This window comes from Doryrhamphus excisus, linkage group LG17, assembly GCF_037039965.1.
Source record: "Doryrhamphus excisus strain RoL-2023G ecotype Guam linkage group LG17, RoL_Dexc_Guam_v1.1, whole genome shotgun sequence".
NCBI lineage: Eukaryota > Metazoa > Chordata > Actinopteri > Syngnathiformes > Syngnathidae > Doryrhamphus > Doryrhamphus excisus.
In genome coordinates this window covers 10,756,314-10,773,261 of record NC_136373.1, presented here as the reverse complement: position 1 = coordinate 10,773,261, position 16,948 = coordinate 10,756,314, and the positions used below count along the sequence as shown (strand labels likewise).

Sequence of the window (16,948 nt, the reverse complement as noted above, 5' to 3'; positions counted from 1 at the left end):
CAAGCAGCTTTCGTGTGCATTAGCGCCATCTGTGGAGCGGAATCTAAACCCTTCTATACGCCATTCACAAGTCCAGTTTTATTAAAAAAGAGAATATATATCTATATAAAACATGTACCTAGTTTAATTATAAAATATTAGCAAGATTGAATTTGATCTTTTCCTGCTCAAATTTATCCCGGGTGCATTCTTTCAGCTCATGCTCAGATACACGCAGCTCCAGATGTTCTTCACTTTTAAAAATGGAGGCCAGGGATGCTTCGGGGGCAGGTCTTGGGGAGTCGGCCCTGGCTTTGCCCGCACCCACAGGGCCGGTGGATCTTTGGCGGTGAGGGCTTGACCTGGCTGTGCGGGGCGGGGTTTACTGGGTGGTAGAAGGCAGTCCCTCTCCTTTTGTCATTCTCAGTGACAATTACACATTCACATGCATTCACGCATACGCACACATATATGAATATGCACACAGAAGTACACACCTCCATATGGGCACTCACAGCACATGGGTGCTTCTCTACACAATCTACCATCTTATCCTTGATCTCTCTATGCTATTGGTAAGCTATTATTACAGTAATAACGATGTCAAGCAGTGAGATTGTAATTACTGCAACTGTATGGCTGTAATTGTGTGTACTATCACGGTTCATGTCTTCATTGTTACTATTGCCACTGGTAAGTTGAAAGTTGGACTGTTTAATTTCAGTGATATCATCTTCATTGTGACCCTTAGCCATCATTGACATTTAACTGATGCAGTCCTGTTTGTCACTGTTGTTGTTATGGGAATTGCTGTTGTTGCTGCTGTTTTTGTCTCTCTCTCTACTGCCCCCCCCCCCCCCCCCCCCCAATCAAATAACGGCAAATAAAATTTCATAGTACAGGGAAGTTGTAGCTTACACTTTTCCTGACACAGAGCAAATCTGTTTAGCATGTAAGGGCATTTAGATCAGCAATACTATCTGCTCTGCCCTAATGGCTGGACGGGACAAAAAAAAAAAAAATGGAGGCCAGCAATCAGTACTGGACTGCTGCGGAAAGTTTGTTTTTGAGCCAAACTAAATTTCAAGACTGGACAAATGAAAAACTGGCCATATGGAGTTATTCCAACAAGTGAAAGAAAAGCTTGGGGAAGTCGTTTGATTCTGTTTGATGATAGCGGTGCATGTAGACAAGGGATTGGAATATTCCTTTCCATGTATACCATTGTTTTCGGAAAGATTCCATTCTGAAAGAGAAAATCTCCTCACGTAAACGTGGCTAGTGTTTTGGTTCATAAGCACTATAGATAGGTCTGTATTTCATTCATTTTTAGTCGAAAATCATTGCACCCCAAAAGCTCTTGCATCATAAGCCACGTTTACATGAGAAGTTTTTCTCTTTACAAATGGAATCTTTCCGAATGACATTTCCAAAAGCAATGGTATACATGGAAAAGAATATTCCAATTGCGTGTCTACATGCGCCGCTATAATAAACCAGAATAGTCAATGTGGCATGCGCAGTAAAGCATAAATACCAACATCACATGACCGACTTCCTCGAGTTTTTCTTTCACTTGTTGGAATAACTCCGTATTGCCAGTTTTTTGTTCGTCCAGTCTTGAAATTCAGTTTGAATCAAAAACAAACTTTCTGCAGGAGTCCAGTGCCGATTGATCGCCTCAATTTTTTTAAATCGAAGAACGCCTCGAGCTGCGTGTTACGTCATATCTCAGCATTCGCTGAAAGAACGCACCCGGTAACAGGAAAAGATAAAGTTCAATCTTGCTAATATTTTATAATTAAGCTCGCACATGTTTTGTATAGATATATTTTCTTTTTTAATAAAACTAGACTTATAGAAGGGTTTAGATTGTGTTCCACAGATGGCGCTAATGCACACGAAAGCTGCTTGCTAACCGCCAATAAACAACAGAAGAAGAAAAACACCTTGAAGAAGAATGTAGTCTGACAACTTTCCATTTGAGCGGATACAAGAACCTCAATCGGATTGGGGAAAGGAATTTTCCACCCCTGTGAATCCTATTATATATTCATTCGGATTGGCACTTTTCTTTCGGAATAAGATGTATACAAAGGTTACATTCTTTCCGTTTGAGCAAATAACCAGAATGGAATTGGAATATTTGGCTCCATGTATACGTGGCTATAGTGTCACAAGCCTGCATTTCCACACCTGTGACTCTTATAGGCTTCATTACTCCCTATAAATGGTGGCCAATAGTCCAGTCATCCCGTGCTTGTCAGCAGATCTCAGAAAGAAAGATGTAGAGTAGGGCTGCAACCATTATTCAAATAATTAGAGTATCTCGATTCCCAAAAAATATTTGATGTTTTTTTTTGTCTACGTACCCACAAAGAAGGAAGCGGGTGTTTGGAAACGCGAGGAGATTGAAGAGACTAGAGGAAGCAACAAGGCAATGAAAGAGAAGGAAAACAAAAAGTTCAAAACAGACAGAAAATAAACACTGTGACGTGTATCCATTGGAACGTGGCACTTATGTACTGCAATAGCAGTCCTCCCCTGATTGGCCGTCACCACTATGAGGCAGCAGTGAAATCCCAGCGTGAAGGCAACCACTGGCTGTGGCTGACGGCTGAGGATAAAAACTGTGCGGGAAGATGCACACACCTTTCACAATCGCCACTTATGGTATTTGAAGCCGCTATGTTGGTTAGGTTGGGTGGAAAAGATACTTCTTTGTTTGCGCCGATTGCACCATCAACTCCATTGCGCAAATGCCTTTTTTCCCATTTTTTTCCATTTCCATTTTTGCGTGACTAAATGACTAGTGGTGTCATTGGCTTAAGTTTTCATTGTCTTACCTTAATTTTGGCTGTTAAAAATATATATTTTATTGCATCTTTAATGGTTGCTAAACTAGTAGAACATGAACTGTGCATAATGGATGTTATGTAATCTGGTTGGAATGCTATTAAATCAATGAATCGACATATGAATGGATCTGCGTTTGGTAATGTAAGCGATTCCCCGATAAAAAAAATAGAATGTTTTTGTAATCAAGGTATTCAAATTATTCAATTATTTGAGTAATTACTATAATTATTATTTGTTGCAGCCCTTGTGTGTGTGTGTGTGTGTATGTGTATGTATGTATATATATATTAGGGGTGTGCAACGCAGCCTGTATTTGTATTTAATGTTGATTAAAATTTAAAATCGCTGGTCAAGATTTGTTATGCTACCTGTGTACTTCAGAGTTGCTTGCATTTCTAACAAATGGCATGACTTTTGTCAAATTTTCTATCCTTCTAAAAACCAAAGATGTTTGGACCTTTAGATTTTTGTATTGCTGATGCGTTGAAAACTGTTAATGTTGCCTTCCTGTCCAAAGTGGCACTGGATGTCAGCATTTGGTGCACAGCTGTGTCACAATGACCAGCTTTGTTTGACTGTCAACTCTTGCACAAACAGATATGGCTAGCAGTGACCATACACATCCATTCTGGTCTTCAATCATGGTACGCCACAGTGCATGAGAGAGAATTGTTTTCCGTTGTTTTAGAGATTTACTGTCAAGCGATTACTCGTCTTGCGATACATTATGGTTACATCCAAAGTTTGACAAAAGCATGGCACCCATGAGACACTGAGCGGTCATAATACAATAGATGGTTAAAAAAAGTGTTAAAAAGTGTTTGCCCCCTACCATTGAGGTTATTAAGCCATTTGTAACGCTTTAGGACTCAAATAGAACAGCAGTGAGAGCCCTTATCCACAAATGGCAAAACATGGAACAGTGGTGAACCTTGCCAGGAGTGTCTGGCCAACCAAAATTACCCCAAGAGCAATGTCTAATCTATGATGTCAAAGACCTGACAACATCTAAAGAACTGCACACCTCACTTGCCTCACCTAAGCTGAGTGTTCATGCCGGCACCATTAAAAACACACTGGCCAAAGCAGCCAGCAAAGCAGAGTTCGTAAGACGAAAACCATTGCTAAACAATAATAACAAGAAACAAGAAAACATCTTGATGATCCCCCAAATAGTATGCTCTGATAAGACAATAGGTGTGTGTCCCATTACATCTGGCGTAAAAGTAATGCCATACAGTGCATCCGGAAAGTATTCACAGCGCTTCACTTTTTCTACATTTTGTCATGTTACAGCCTCATTCCAAACTGAATTAAATTAATCTCTTACCTCAAAATTCTACACAAAATACTCCATTATGAGAATGTGAAAAAATGTTTTTTTGACATGTTTTGAATTTATTAAAAAAAGAAAAAGAACGTCATACCAATATAAAAATATGCTGGTGGTAGCGTGATGGTGTTGGGCTGTTTTGCTGCCTTACAACCTGGAAGACCTGCAGTGAATGATTTCTGCTGTCGACCAAAGTGCCAGTTGTTGGCTTGTTTGAAGAAATGCACTTTGTAGTTTGAAACGAGACAAGTGAAAGGGAGACATTCATGAAGCTGCAAGGGCTTCTCTCCTGACATAATGTGAAGAAAAATACAGTTGTCTTTCTCTTTTTTCCAATATCTTAATTTCAAACAATGCCACAACTTAGAGGGCTTGTTCTCTTCATAGAGTGACATACTCCCATCCTGCCTCTTCTTTAGATACTGGCCGAAGTTTGTGGTTAGACCTGTCAAGATAACAACGTTGCTCAACGATAATTGTCCTACCAACTATTGTTGATAATCAATATTAATGACAACATCTTTCCATTAATTATATTGCATAATAATGCAAGTACATCGTATCAAAAGCATTCACCAGCTTGACCGATGTTTGCGGTTGCTGCCTCGCCATGTTTAGTTCAGGAGAGGGCTAGTGTCTTTAAGGACATGTTGCTGGGAATAAGTGGTCCACTTGGGAAATATTTCCACACTCTTCCCGCACAAACTGCATCACGAGAGAGCAGTCTGGGCACAGTGGGGGGGCTATTCTGCCGTTACTACAGAGCCGAACATGCTACTGCCAACATGAAATTAACAGTGACAGAGATGGATATCCAACGTGAAGCAGTGAGTGAACCCTCTCATCATTCAGCCTGTGTGGTGAAGATAAAGGAGAGAGAGGAAACCAAACACATGTAGCATGTACGTTACCTTATTAGAGTAGACTAAGCACTAAACAAGGACGCAGGGGGAATGGAAAAATTAGGTAAGATCACTGGGAGCACACTTAGCATGAGGAGAATTTGATTTTTTAAATGTCCACAACCCCAAAAAAGTCTCCTTAATTGATGAAATCCATGTATCGCCCAGGCCTACCACTTATCTTTCTTCCTGTGTTCTACCTTGTTTTTTCTTCCAGAGGTTTACCAATGAGGACCACTTGGCTGTACACAAACACAAGCATGAGATGACACTTAAGTTTGGACCACCCAGGACTGATTCTGTCATTATTGCAGGTATAAAGGACAAGGATACTCTGAGGACAGTGACTGTACGGCTTTTTAGGGTAGCGTTTAGACATTGAGGCTCCTATTTAGTACGAATGGATGGCAATCACTTCTGCTCACACATGACATCAACTTTGATATGCAATTAGTTGGATACTGTTAATATGTGAATTTTTCTTATTCATCGTATGTAAATGACATTGCACTATTTTGATTTCTTTTTTTTTTTGCATCTTTACAGACCAGACACCCACTCCCACCCGCTTCCTAAAGAACTGCGAAGAGGTCGGTATATTTAATGAGCTGGCTAATTCCTTCGAACAAGATGACGACGACAAGCGGGCAAAGAACTCCGTAAGATTGTGGCTATGTTTGTTTGTTTTGCTATTTTTACGAAAATGAATATTAATTGACATGAGCACATTAAAGATCAGCATGTAAATAGATAAGTCGGGTTAAGCCGTTAAGGCAAAATGTTAATATAGTCTTGTATGATCAGAAACCAACACAATGTACAAAATACATATAGTACGTACATACAGTACACAAACACATAATCTGTAAAATGTTGGGAAAACACTAAGTGGAATGATGTGTGTATTTTTGTGTGGTTAAAGTAGAACAGTGGTTCCCAAACCTTTTCCAGCCCTGTACTCCTTCTGACATTTGTACCCCCTACTCCTGCAAACTTCAAAAACATTAACCTTACTATGTTGATGTTGTTGAAGTGAATTCACTTGAAATATTGAAGATAGTTCATTTTATGAACCACAAAACCCCCAGGGGTCAATACTGAGACCAGAACAGTTCAACTTGTACATGAATGACATCTGCAAAGTTACGAAAGACTGAAAGTTGGTATTGTTTGCAGATGACACCACTGCCTTTTGTTGAGCAGGAAGCACAGAAGAAATCTTTAGAATGGACTTCATTTCAGCTCCCTTTTCTGTCCACTCAGAATGGCTGTGGTTTAAGTCAGCATATTCATTTCATAGAAGGGGAAAGTTGACCAATCACGATAAAGCAGTATCTGTCCACAGCTTTGTTTAACATTGATGTCTGTTAGAAGTAGAACATTTTCTAACATGGTCTTATTGTTGGATGAGCAACAGGCGGTTAGTTCTGGAAAAATCACCTACTTTGGGTATGTTGGCTGTGATTTACAAGTGTAGCACTGACAGCAGGGTGCTACTTTGGATCCTGCTTGTTGAGTATGAACATAGTCTCCATTATCTGACTGGACTCTTTCCATGGTGTCCCAACTTAAAAGAACTAAACCCCCTTCTTAATAGTATCTGAAATAGAAAAATACAACCAAACAACAATATTTTGCCAGGTTTTCACCGCTGGGGCCATGCGGGGATTAATTGGAACGCCGCTATAAATGAAATCTTCCAAGTTGAAACAAAGTAATTCAGACCAACTTGCTGCACTGTACCTGCTGAGTGTTGGGCACTAATTGTTTTTCATTTTTATTCATGGCAATTGACACATGAAGTATGACACATACCCCACTTTGGGAACCACTGCAGTAGATGTAGATTAGATGTAGATTTAGATGCAGTAGACGTCATTCCAATGTATAGACCAGTAGATCTTTAAAACATGATGTGTGTATGTACAGTTAGTGTGTTTTATTTCAAACGTTGACTTTACAAATACATACTTCTGCAAATATTCATTTATTCATTTGAGCTGTGTATTAGCTGAACGATATGTCGTATCCCAAAAAGAACAAATACGTACTGTGTATTGATATGTCTTTTGTATTGCGCTTAGTTCCCCGCTCCCACCTCAGTGGCTTTGGACATGAGCTTACAAACACCATCGGATGTGAAGGTGAAAGAGGAGGAGCCTGTGGAGGTTGATTCCTCCCCACCCGGCAGCCCAGACTCCATTTCTGCAACACCGGAGAGCAAAAAAGAGCTTCCAGTTAAGGTAGGAAGTGTGGACTTGCATTTTTTTCTATTTTCTGCATAATGCTAAATGACATCACACTTCTGTTATAGGACTCTTCCCCCAGGAGCTCGGCCCCAACATCGACAATAGTGCGTCCCGGTTCCCTCCCACTGCACTTGGGCTTTGATGCCCTTCAGCCAACCATGCCTTCGCCCACCTCGGTTATCACACAGGCACCACCTTCTAATCGTACATTGGGGTGAGTCATTTTTCTCTTTCACCTCAGCTGGCTTCCCAAATTCCAAATGCATATCGGAAATTGCCCTCACAATATTGCAATCTTTCAAAAATTGTAATAAATGATCGTGGTCATGATTGACTGTGGCCTCTTATTAGCCAAAAAGTCAAAAGTTCAATGTAATATTCTGGTCACGAGGCATCAGTATTGTTATGAGACATGAAGTATGACATTACTTTTCACATTTCATGGAGGCTAAGCAAAGCCAGAGACGAACATGCCATGGCTTTTTTATCATGGAAATAAAATGGGGGGGAAGGTTATCCTCTCATTCCATGTGGAAGTGGTAAGTTTTTGGCTTCTTTGTCCTTGTTCCCCCCTTCGTTTGAAGCTCCTTAAAGGGTCACTGACACGGTTAACCAACTTTGATTAAATATGTTCTGTGTTGTTTGTAATCATGTTCTTTGTTTTGTTTTTTGACAGCAAGCAGTAGCAACAATACAAGAATCAAACCGCCATGTACCACTTGGATACGACTTGGATTATTGTATTATTTGGTATTTGTGACCTATATAAACCTAGCTGTATCTTCCATGTCTACTCTATAGTTCGCCAACAAGCCACTACCCCATGATGATGCTCCCCTCGGGCCAGGCTGTGACTGTCCTACCTGGGCCTGTTCAGATGCCATCTGTCATCAATGTAAGCCAAAAGCCAAAGTACATTTCTTCATGTTTATGACTAGTAATTGCCTGTACAATTTGTGGTGTATCCATGTGTTCACTAGCTGGCCCGACCCATGTGCATGGTACCAAACATTCCTGGGATCCCTGGTCCTCCACTGGGAAGCAGCAGCAGTGGTTCAAACTCCCCTTCTGGCTACAGCATCCACTCCGAGGCCAAGATGGTTAGCGCTTGATTAGCACACTATTTTTAGCACTCGATGTTGCCTTTTTGTCTCCATCTTCTCCCTGCAGCCATCCTCAGCCCTGGTGTGGTTTCCTCATCATATGACTTTTTATTTTTCGACTACAGCCATAACTGCCATTTACTATAGTATGCTGGTTATGAGATTAGTGTTTATAAGTTAGAATTGTATTGTTCTATAGTATATACAGCAGCAACAGGCACGAGTGCTGGAAACACCAGAAAATCAATTGTTGAAGTGGGATCAGCCTGTGATGGCTTCAGTGTTTCATTTCACAACAGTCTGGTCTGAGTCTCGTGTGGACAGGAACTCACCTTAGGCCAATCATTCATTGGTTATTACAGTGAAGCATTTTCATTTGCCACCTTGGTAGTACAGGCTTCAGTTCTAGAATCTAGAATCCTCCTATCGCTTGGCTCCTCTTATACGTTGCCATGTTGGTTTGGTTTCTGTATTATTACCTTTTGTTTTATTGCTGTCATTACTCAACTTGGATTTGTTTTCATGCAGCGACTGAAGGCTGCGCTGTCCCAGCAGAGCCCGTCAGGACATACCATGGGTATGATGGCCCTGGGCGGCAGTCCGATGGTTCCTCAGGGGGCAGAACAGAGCCAACTGCTTGTCCAACAGCCAGATGCTCCATCACCGGCTCAACCTCAGGTACACAATGTTGTCCGTCTGTCAGTGATGCCAAGGGCCCCCCTCATCCCTTTATTTTTGTCCTACAAATCTGGAGTTGCGATCAGGCATTTGGAGATGTACATTGTGTCGATTGATTGATGCTGACATATTTTCTAATGAAAGGTGATCTGTCAACAGGATCTTCCAGTGAGTTATGGTCAGTTGATTTCTTGACTTCTAGTTTAGGAGGATTGTTTTCTTGACGACAGCTAGGGCTGTAAAGAGTGTAGTTATATTGTGATGATGTCATGTCACTGATGACATATGACCTAAAGGACAGACTTGAGGACAGAGGGGATGCGGCATACACGTGATAAGTGATCACTGCCAGAAAGCACGTCATAGTCAGTGGTGTGCTGTGAGCAATACGTGCATTGATCTGATGGTGTGAAACTCATGGTGTAGTGGTTAGCATTCTGGACTTACTAGGTATGGACGCCTCAGGTTCCAATCTCCACTAGCAAGCACCATCGGTATTCGTCAGGAAGGGCATCCGGAATGTAAAGAGCTGAAGCCAAAAATCAGTGGAATGTATATAACCTTGAGAGTAGTTGATCTATGTTGGACATCTTTAAAAATTACTCCATGGTGATTGTTTGCTTTTGTGTTTGTCATTTTGGATAAGATTATTGATTTAAGCTGTAAATATTAAAAATATTGACTTTCATTCTTGATTTAGGAGTTTAGTCAAACATGCTGGACATGTGAGATGCCTTTGTGTTTCCATGATATGAATTGTTACGGTTTCTTATTTATGGTCATGTGTGGCTTGTTCCTAATTGGTGAGTGAGTGGATAGTGTCATGGTGCTACCTTTTGGTATGATATGTTTTCCAACTAGCTGTCAGAGCTGAGGCTATCTAGATGTTCTGAAAGCATATGTCCTTTTTGATTGTTGGGCTGGTTAAAGGTTGCTATTACTGTATAGTGCCTGTTGGGTCTCTAACCAGTGGGAATGATGCTGTGAGGGGGCGAGCCATTGTTTGACAGGTGATATCAGTCAAAGTTGGGCGCGTCTAATCCTCCTCTTTAACCTTGGTAGTTTTATACGTGGTGTTTTAGTTTTCCAGTAGAATTGAGAACTTGCTGTGTTAAGGAAGAACTGACCTTGTTGTTATGATAGAGATTCTGACATTTGTAGATTTGTCGATAGAGTGCTGTGTCATTTAGATTGAACAGCTCTGACAGCTTGGGGGTTATGTGGATTCCTAAATATTTAATGTGTCCAATGGGAAGGTGAAGCTGTGGGGTGAGGGCTGCAGACCCCTTTGGTCCATGTAGACGGGTAGAGCGGTAGATTTGGACAGTTGATGGTATAATTAGATCGGGATGAGAAGGATTTACCGTGATGTTATTATTTAGCTGTATGGTAGCTACAAGTGGTTCTAAGAAGATCCTTGTCTTGTGCCACTGTGAAGCGTGGATTGTGAGGTTAACCCATTAGTTGATGATGGCTGGTGAGATGTGACCCCCCCCAACCAAATTTCTGCAGTGTTGTAAATAGGAAGCACCGTTTACGTCCTCTTTTAGTCAGACGACGTCAGGGTCGGGTCGGGTTTTTCAAAATCTGCTGAGAGGACCAAACTATGACTCAAGCTTCCCTATCCTCTCGCTGCCCTCCCCCTCTATGTTCCTCTCATCTGGGTCCTTCCAGGTATCTCCAGCACAGCCCACGGGTGGGCGTCGGCGACGGACGGCAGACGACGACCCAGATGAACGAAGGCAGCGTTTCCTGGAGAGAAACCGGGCCGCTGCATCACGTTGCAGACAGAAACGCAAACTGTGGGTCAGCTCCTTAGAGAAGAAAGCGGAGGAGCTCAGTACCATGAATGTCTCACTGTCGGTACGTAAGTGGCCTTAGGTTGGGTGGGCAGAGTGCAGACCATCCCTGTGTGGTGGCTGCATCATCATCATACTTACTGGTCAGCTGACAAGACGATAGGGAAGCATCTTTTCAACAGTATTCTGTCGCGAATTAGGTATGAATCATTGAACAAATCACAGGAGCTTCCATTTCCATTGACACTTTGTGCCCCCAGTTTGCGTTACAATGGCCAGTCTAGGCAGGGTCGGCAACCGTTTTTCCTCCGTTTCCACTAAAGAATAATGGAGCCCCAAAACATGGCACAGCTGATCGTCTTTCACAAGTTGCCATCTTTTTCAATGTGACTTGTTACAGGAGCATAAAAAGGCCATCCCAACATATCAGAGCTGTCTGCTCAAGATCCTCTACGTCCCTCGACTCCTCACAGGAAGTTCGATACTGATGGATGTCATTAAGAGGCCAACTTTGTTTGTCTGCGTTCTGGGGGCCCTGTCCTTGACTCCTTTCTTTCATTTCAATCATTTCTTCATTCAGGAAATGTTAGCTTAGCACAGGGCCCGCATATCTTTTTGTATGGCCCCCTCCCCCGTCCAATCAGCAGTCAGAATGCAGTGTAGATGCATTCACGGACTTGTGGTCAGTTGGTTATGTCACAGTTCCTCCACTTTGCTGTTAAAACAAAAGAAATCAGATGGCTCAGCGTGGGGGCCGCAACGCGGTGGCTGAGGGGCCACATTCGGCTCCAGAGTTGCCGACCACCGGTCTAACCACTGTAAAAGATATTGCATAGGGGTCTGATTCGAATAGGAAGAATTACTTCCAAACTACTAATGGTAGTTTGTTTTTAGCAACAGTAACAGCAACTGGCTCAGTAACACTACCTGATGTTGTGATTGTCCAGAACGAGGTGTCGCTGTTGAGGAACGAGGTGGCTCATCTGAAGCAGTTGCTGCTGGCTCACAAGGACTGTCCTGTCACCACCCTGCAGAAGAAGACGGCCTATTTAGGTGAGACTTGGCTTCATTACTGAGGGAGTAAGTTCTATTTGTATGGATGGATTTGTTAAGCACAACTCCACATCACTCGGACCTTTTCCACCAGACTGTGAAGGGTTCTGGCATGGGCCAACAGGGACATGCATAGTCATCTACACATGGAAGAATGATTAGACCACCTTCCTTTCTTCATTTTATTTTACCTATGCAACCAAAGGTGATGATGTAATGGTGGTAACATAAACAGCTCATCAAAGTTTAGCTGAACTTACATGGGTGCCATGGTCATATTTGTCCAAACAACCGTACCTTTATCCGTACCAGGCATTCCAACAAACTGGAAAGTGAAGGAACAAAGCAGTCTAACATTTTTCCATGAGTTCTATTAAAGGTGAATAGCTTCTGAGTCTTGGGTTATGATGGACGTTTGAAATAGATTTCTGCATCTTTTCCTCCCAGTAGCTGTTGAAGAGAGCATGAAAGATACCTCAGAGCCAACAGGGTCTCCCGCACCGGTCATTCAGCATAGCTCTTTGGTGCCAAGCCCCTCGGCGAGCCACAATGGCCTGAGCTCCAGAGTGGCGGCTGAAGCCATGGCGATGTCGGTGCTGGCGGGATTGGGTCAGCAGCAAAGGGTCGAGAGCGGACCCTCTCATATTATCATGGCTGCACATTCGCATTCAGCCGCCAGATGATGAGCACCCACCCAACCACCTACGGAGCCATCATGGTGTGGGCTGGAGCTCAGTAGCAGCCTTCTGGGAATGGACTGAGACTTAAGAAAGAGCTTCCTCTTCACGTTGCCATAGACTACGGGGGGTGGACTCCATCCCTTTACTCCTCCTTGCCCCCATTTGCCTGCCAGCAACCAGACTCTTGGCTTGACTGCTGCACTGCAAGTTGAGTGTCCCAAGGATTGTCCTTTATGGACACGTACCACTCCTCCATCTCTGTCACAACGGATATCAAACCTTGTCTAATGTTTTCAACCAGCGATAGCTCCTTGGTTTCAGCCATGCAGCCTCTTGGCTCCAAAGATGCAGGAACACGTAGCCAAATATTTTTGTCGTGCTTTCAAAAGACGGTGATCGCAACTTGAAAATCTTACCTCACGTACGCCCGACCCCCCCAAGACAACATATAAACTGTGTGTCAACGAACGGCTGTTGACAGCTCTTTGTTTTCCCCTGATAGGTTAGCGTCTTTTCATCTGTCCTTGGTACTTTACGTCCAGTTGGCACATTGGCCAAGATCAATACAGCCAAGCAACAAAACGATGCTCTGTCCAGGACGACACAAGCAGTAAGCGATGCTTCCACACCTTCAACAACGGTTTTACTAGGGATGGAACTGCAATTTCTTACTTCTCAGGATGGTTGCACATTCTTTGCTGCTTGGAAATGTCCTAACAAACCAAACCATAGCCATGTAACACATTTCTCCCCTTCCTTCTGAGGAGAACGTTAGTGGTGAACAATCTACACTACAGGACACATACCAGCGGTTCTGATAGCTTTGCCTTCCAACCACATTAGTGCCTCCTATTTCCTCACACAAACAGGCATCAGACCTCCATTTCCTCCGAAGGAAAACACATTGCCTTCTTCTAGACATTTAGATGAATACAATGAAAGGGCATCCACACAGTTTATACAAGCACCAAAGTGTCTGTGTTGGTATGGAAACAAGGCAACATCACCATCGGATGTTTTTCCAGAACGGAAACCATCAGATGTTTTTCTAGAACGGAAGCCATCGGATGTTTTTCTAGAACAGAACCCATCGGATGTTTTTCTAGAATGGAAACAGGGCAACATCACCATCGGATGTTTTTCTAGAAATCAATGCTAGTCCTTCTCCTTGTGTGGTTTTTCCTTTTGGCTGCTTTTTGCTCATGTTCAGTTGTCCAGGGTTTGACCACAGCCAGACAATGTCACGACTGATTGTAGCTTAGTTTTTACACCGGTTCCCCTTCTTGACGCAACCCTGGAAGTGAGCCCATGCCTTGCCATGAAAGGTCTACCAGGATACCACCAGGGATGTCTGGCTGTCCAGGGATTTAAGGGCATGTTTCATGCACTAAAATCGTCTAAGCTGATGGTTCTGTTGTATTTGTGTTCAGTATACCTTTCGTTCTGTGTTTGTCAGATAACTAATTATTGCTGTTTTCTGTAAAAGTTGCGTTACACTCAACCACTCTCATCGTGGGCTGAACATCTCGAACTTCAGTCCCATAGCTGGTCCAGCTTTTAGCTTTTCCTTCTTGGCTGATGCTACATTTGCTTGTATCAATTTTGTTCACATCTTCATTTCTAGTGTGTGCGTGTGTGTGCGCGTGTATGCGTGTGTGTGTGTGTGCTATTTTCATCACTAACCTTCTACACATAACACTTGTAAAGAGATTTGATCTCCTTTTATCATTGGACTTTAATTTGGTCTTTTAGTCTAACTTATTCCCAATAGCGTCCTAATTTGACATGTAGCTGTAGTGACCAGATCAATTTATCGAAGACTGCAATGTTACAGTTGCACATGTATTTTTTTAACACTCCTGTTGTGGACTGGTTTCAGAAAACATCTTTGTATTGTAAATATCTGTATATCTTTATATCTAAATATTTACTTTTTCATGCATGTCCAAGTGGAATAATAAGTGCTGCGGTTTCAATTAAACTGTCTTCATGAGTGTTTTACTTTTTGATGAACATACTGGATGTACTCTCTTGGTCAACTATGAAAAGTTCTCAAATGACAACACAGATCAAATAAAATCTCCTATGAAGAAATAACAGGTTTTGGAATGTTGCTTAAAGTAGGGGAGTACGACCTGCCAACATGTACACATTTGGTGTACTCACCATAGTACAGACCTGCCAACATGTACACATTTGGTGTACTCACCATAGTACAGACCTGCCAACATGTACACATTTGGTGTACTCACCATAGTACAGACCTGCCAACATGTACACATTTGGTGTACTCAACATAGTACAGACCTGCCAACATGTACACATTTAGTGTACTCAACATAGTACAGAGCTGCCAACATGTACACATTTGGTGTACTCAACATAGTACAGACGTGCCAACATGTACACATTTAGTCTACTCAACATAGTACAGACCTGCCAACATGTACACATTTAGTCCACTCAACATACTACAGACCTGCCAACATATACACATATTTTGTAGTTAAACACAAATTAAACGCCAATGGCAACATATCTGCTTGGTACCTTTAACAGCGATACACAAGTGAACATACAGAATGAACCCAAATGGCTCCCTTGGCTTTATAGCAAGTGCTTCAACATAGCGATAGCAGATAGCAATAGTAACATAGCAATACCAGATAGCAATAGCAATACCAGATAGCAATAGTAACATAGCAGATAGCAATAGCAACATAGCAATACCAGATAGCAATAGCAACATAGCAATAGCTTGTTTAACACAGGTAAGGTTTACAAAATGATGATTTCAATTTACAGACGCTAGTGACACGTGACACCATCCTTGATAGATTGAGCGAGCATGCTAAGAGAAGGAGGCTAATACACTTTCATTCAGTCTTCGCTCAACAAAGCACAGCACCAGAAAGAGCGGCAACAATCTGACAACATTTGTAGGTCAGAAAAGTGGAAAAAGCATAATAATCCCTTTAAAGTATGGTCAAATGAAGCATTGGGGCAAACTAAAGGCACAATGCTAACGACAGAAGACTGATGATATATTATATCGATATCTTCCTCAGACAAGTAAAATGTCTGCATTGTGTGCTGGAGCACTTTGCTAATTACTGACCAAAGACACCAGATCATTGAGTTAACAAAATTGGGCGGAGGTGTCAGACTGTACATTTGCTACAAGCACACTATTTTACGCTTACTAAACAGTCTACCTGGAATTTTTAGTTATCTGCCAAAGGGTGACACGATCTGCTGTATGTATGGAGTCCCTTTTTTCAGAAGCACATTAAACATCAGTCCTCACCAATAACAATGCCATCCATCCATCCATCCATCCATTTTCTTCCGCTTATCCGGGTCCGGGTCGCAGGGGCAGCAGTCTTAGTAGGGAAGCCCAGACTTCCCGATCCCCGGCCACCTCCTCCAGCTCCACCGGGAGGACACCAAGGCGTTCCCAGGCCAGCTGTGAGACATAGTCCCTCCAGCGTGTCCTAGGTCTGCCCCGGGGCCTTTTCCCGGCTGGGCATGCCCGGAACACCTCACCAGGGAGGCGTCCGGGAGGCATCCGGACTAGATGCCCGAGCCACCTCAACTGACTCCTCTCGATGTGAAGGAGAAGCGGCTCTACTCTGAGCCCCTCCCGGATGGCTGAGCTCCTCACCCTATCTCTTAGGGTGAGTCCAGCTACCCTACGGAGGAAACTCATTTCAGCCGCCTGTCTCCGCGATCTCACTCTTTCGGTCATGACCCAAAGCTCGTGACCATAGGTGAGGGTGGGAACATAGATCGACCGGTAAATTGAGAGTTTTGCCCTCCGGCTCAGCTCTCTTTTCACCACAACGGTCCGGTACAGTGACCGCATTACTGCCGAGGCTGCACCGATCCGTCTGTCGACCTCACGCTCCCACTTTCCCTCACTCGTGAACAAGACCCCGAGATACTTAAACTCCTCCACCTGGGGCAGGACCTCATTCCCAACCCGGAGGGAGCACTCCACCCTTTTCCGACTGAGAACCATGGCCTCTGATTTGGAGGTACTGAGTCTCATCCCAGCCGCTTCACACTCAGATGCAAACCGTCCCAGTAAACGCTGAAGGTCGCAGCCCGAAGAAGCCATAAGAACCACATCATCTGCAAATAGCAGAGATGAGATTCTAAGGACTCCCTCAACACCTTGGCTGCGCCAAGAAATTCTGTCCATGAAAATTGTGAACAGAATCGGTGACAAAGGGCAGCCTTGGCGGAGGCCAACATTTACCGGAAACAGGCTCGACTTACTACTGGCAATGCGAACCAGACTCCTGCCCCGT

General features: G+C 43.1%; 1 protein-coding gene across 5 annotated transcripts in view; it reads left to right on the top strand.

Moving 5' to 3' along the window:
• Positions 1-14,648, top strand: part of atf7a (activating transcription factor 7a) — a 28,233-nt gene extending 13,585 nt beyond the window's left edge. For 4 of the 5 annotated variants that reach the window (XM_058085778.2, XM_078798233.1, XM_058085777.2 and 1 more), the window contains 10 exons: positions 5,291-5,387; positions 5,620-5,732; positions 7,158-7,316; positions 7,388-7,536; positions 8,124-8,217; positions 8,303-8,422; positions 8,954-9,103; positions 10,778-10,966; positions 11,850-11,955; positions 12,403-14,648. In XM_058085778.2, the coding sequence (XP_057941761.2) occupies positions 5,291-5,387; positions 5,620-5,732; positions 7,158-7,316; positions 7,388-7,536; positions 8,124-8,217; positions 8,303-8,422; positions 8,954-9,103; positions 10,778-10,966; positions 11,850-11,955; positions 12,403-12,638 (1,413 nt within the window). In that variant the 3' untranslated portion in view covers positions 12,639-14,648. The remainder of the gene's footprint in view (positions 1-5,290; positions 5,388-5,619; positions 5,733-7,157; positions 7,317-7,387; positions 7,537-8,123; positions 8,218-8,302; positions 8,423-8,953; positions 9,104-10,777; positions 10,967-11,849; positions 11,956-12,402) is intronic. The other variant, XM_058085776.2, reaches the window with a different exon arrangement.
• The last annotated feature ends 2,300 nt before the right edge of the window (positions 14,649-16,948 follow it).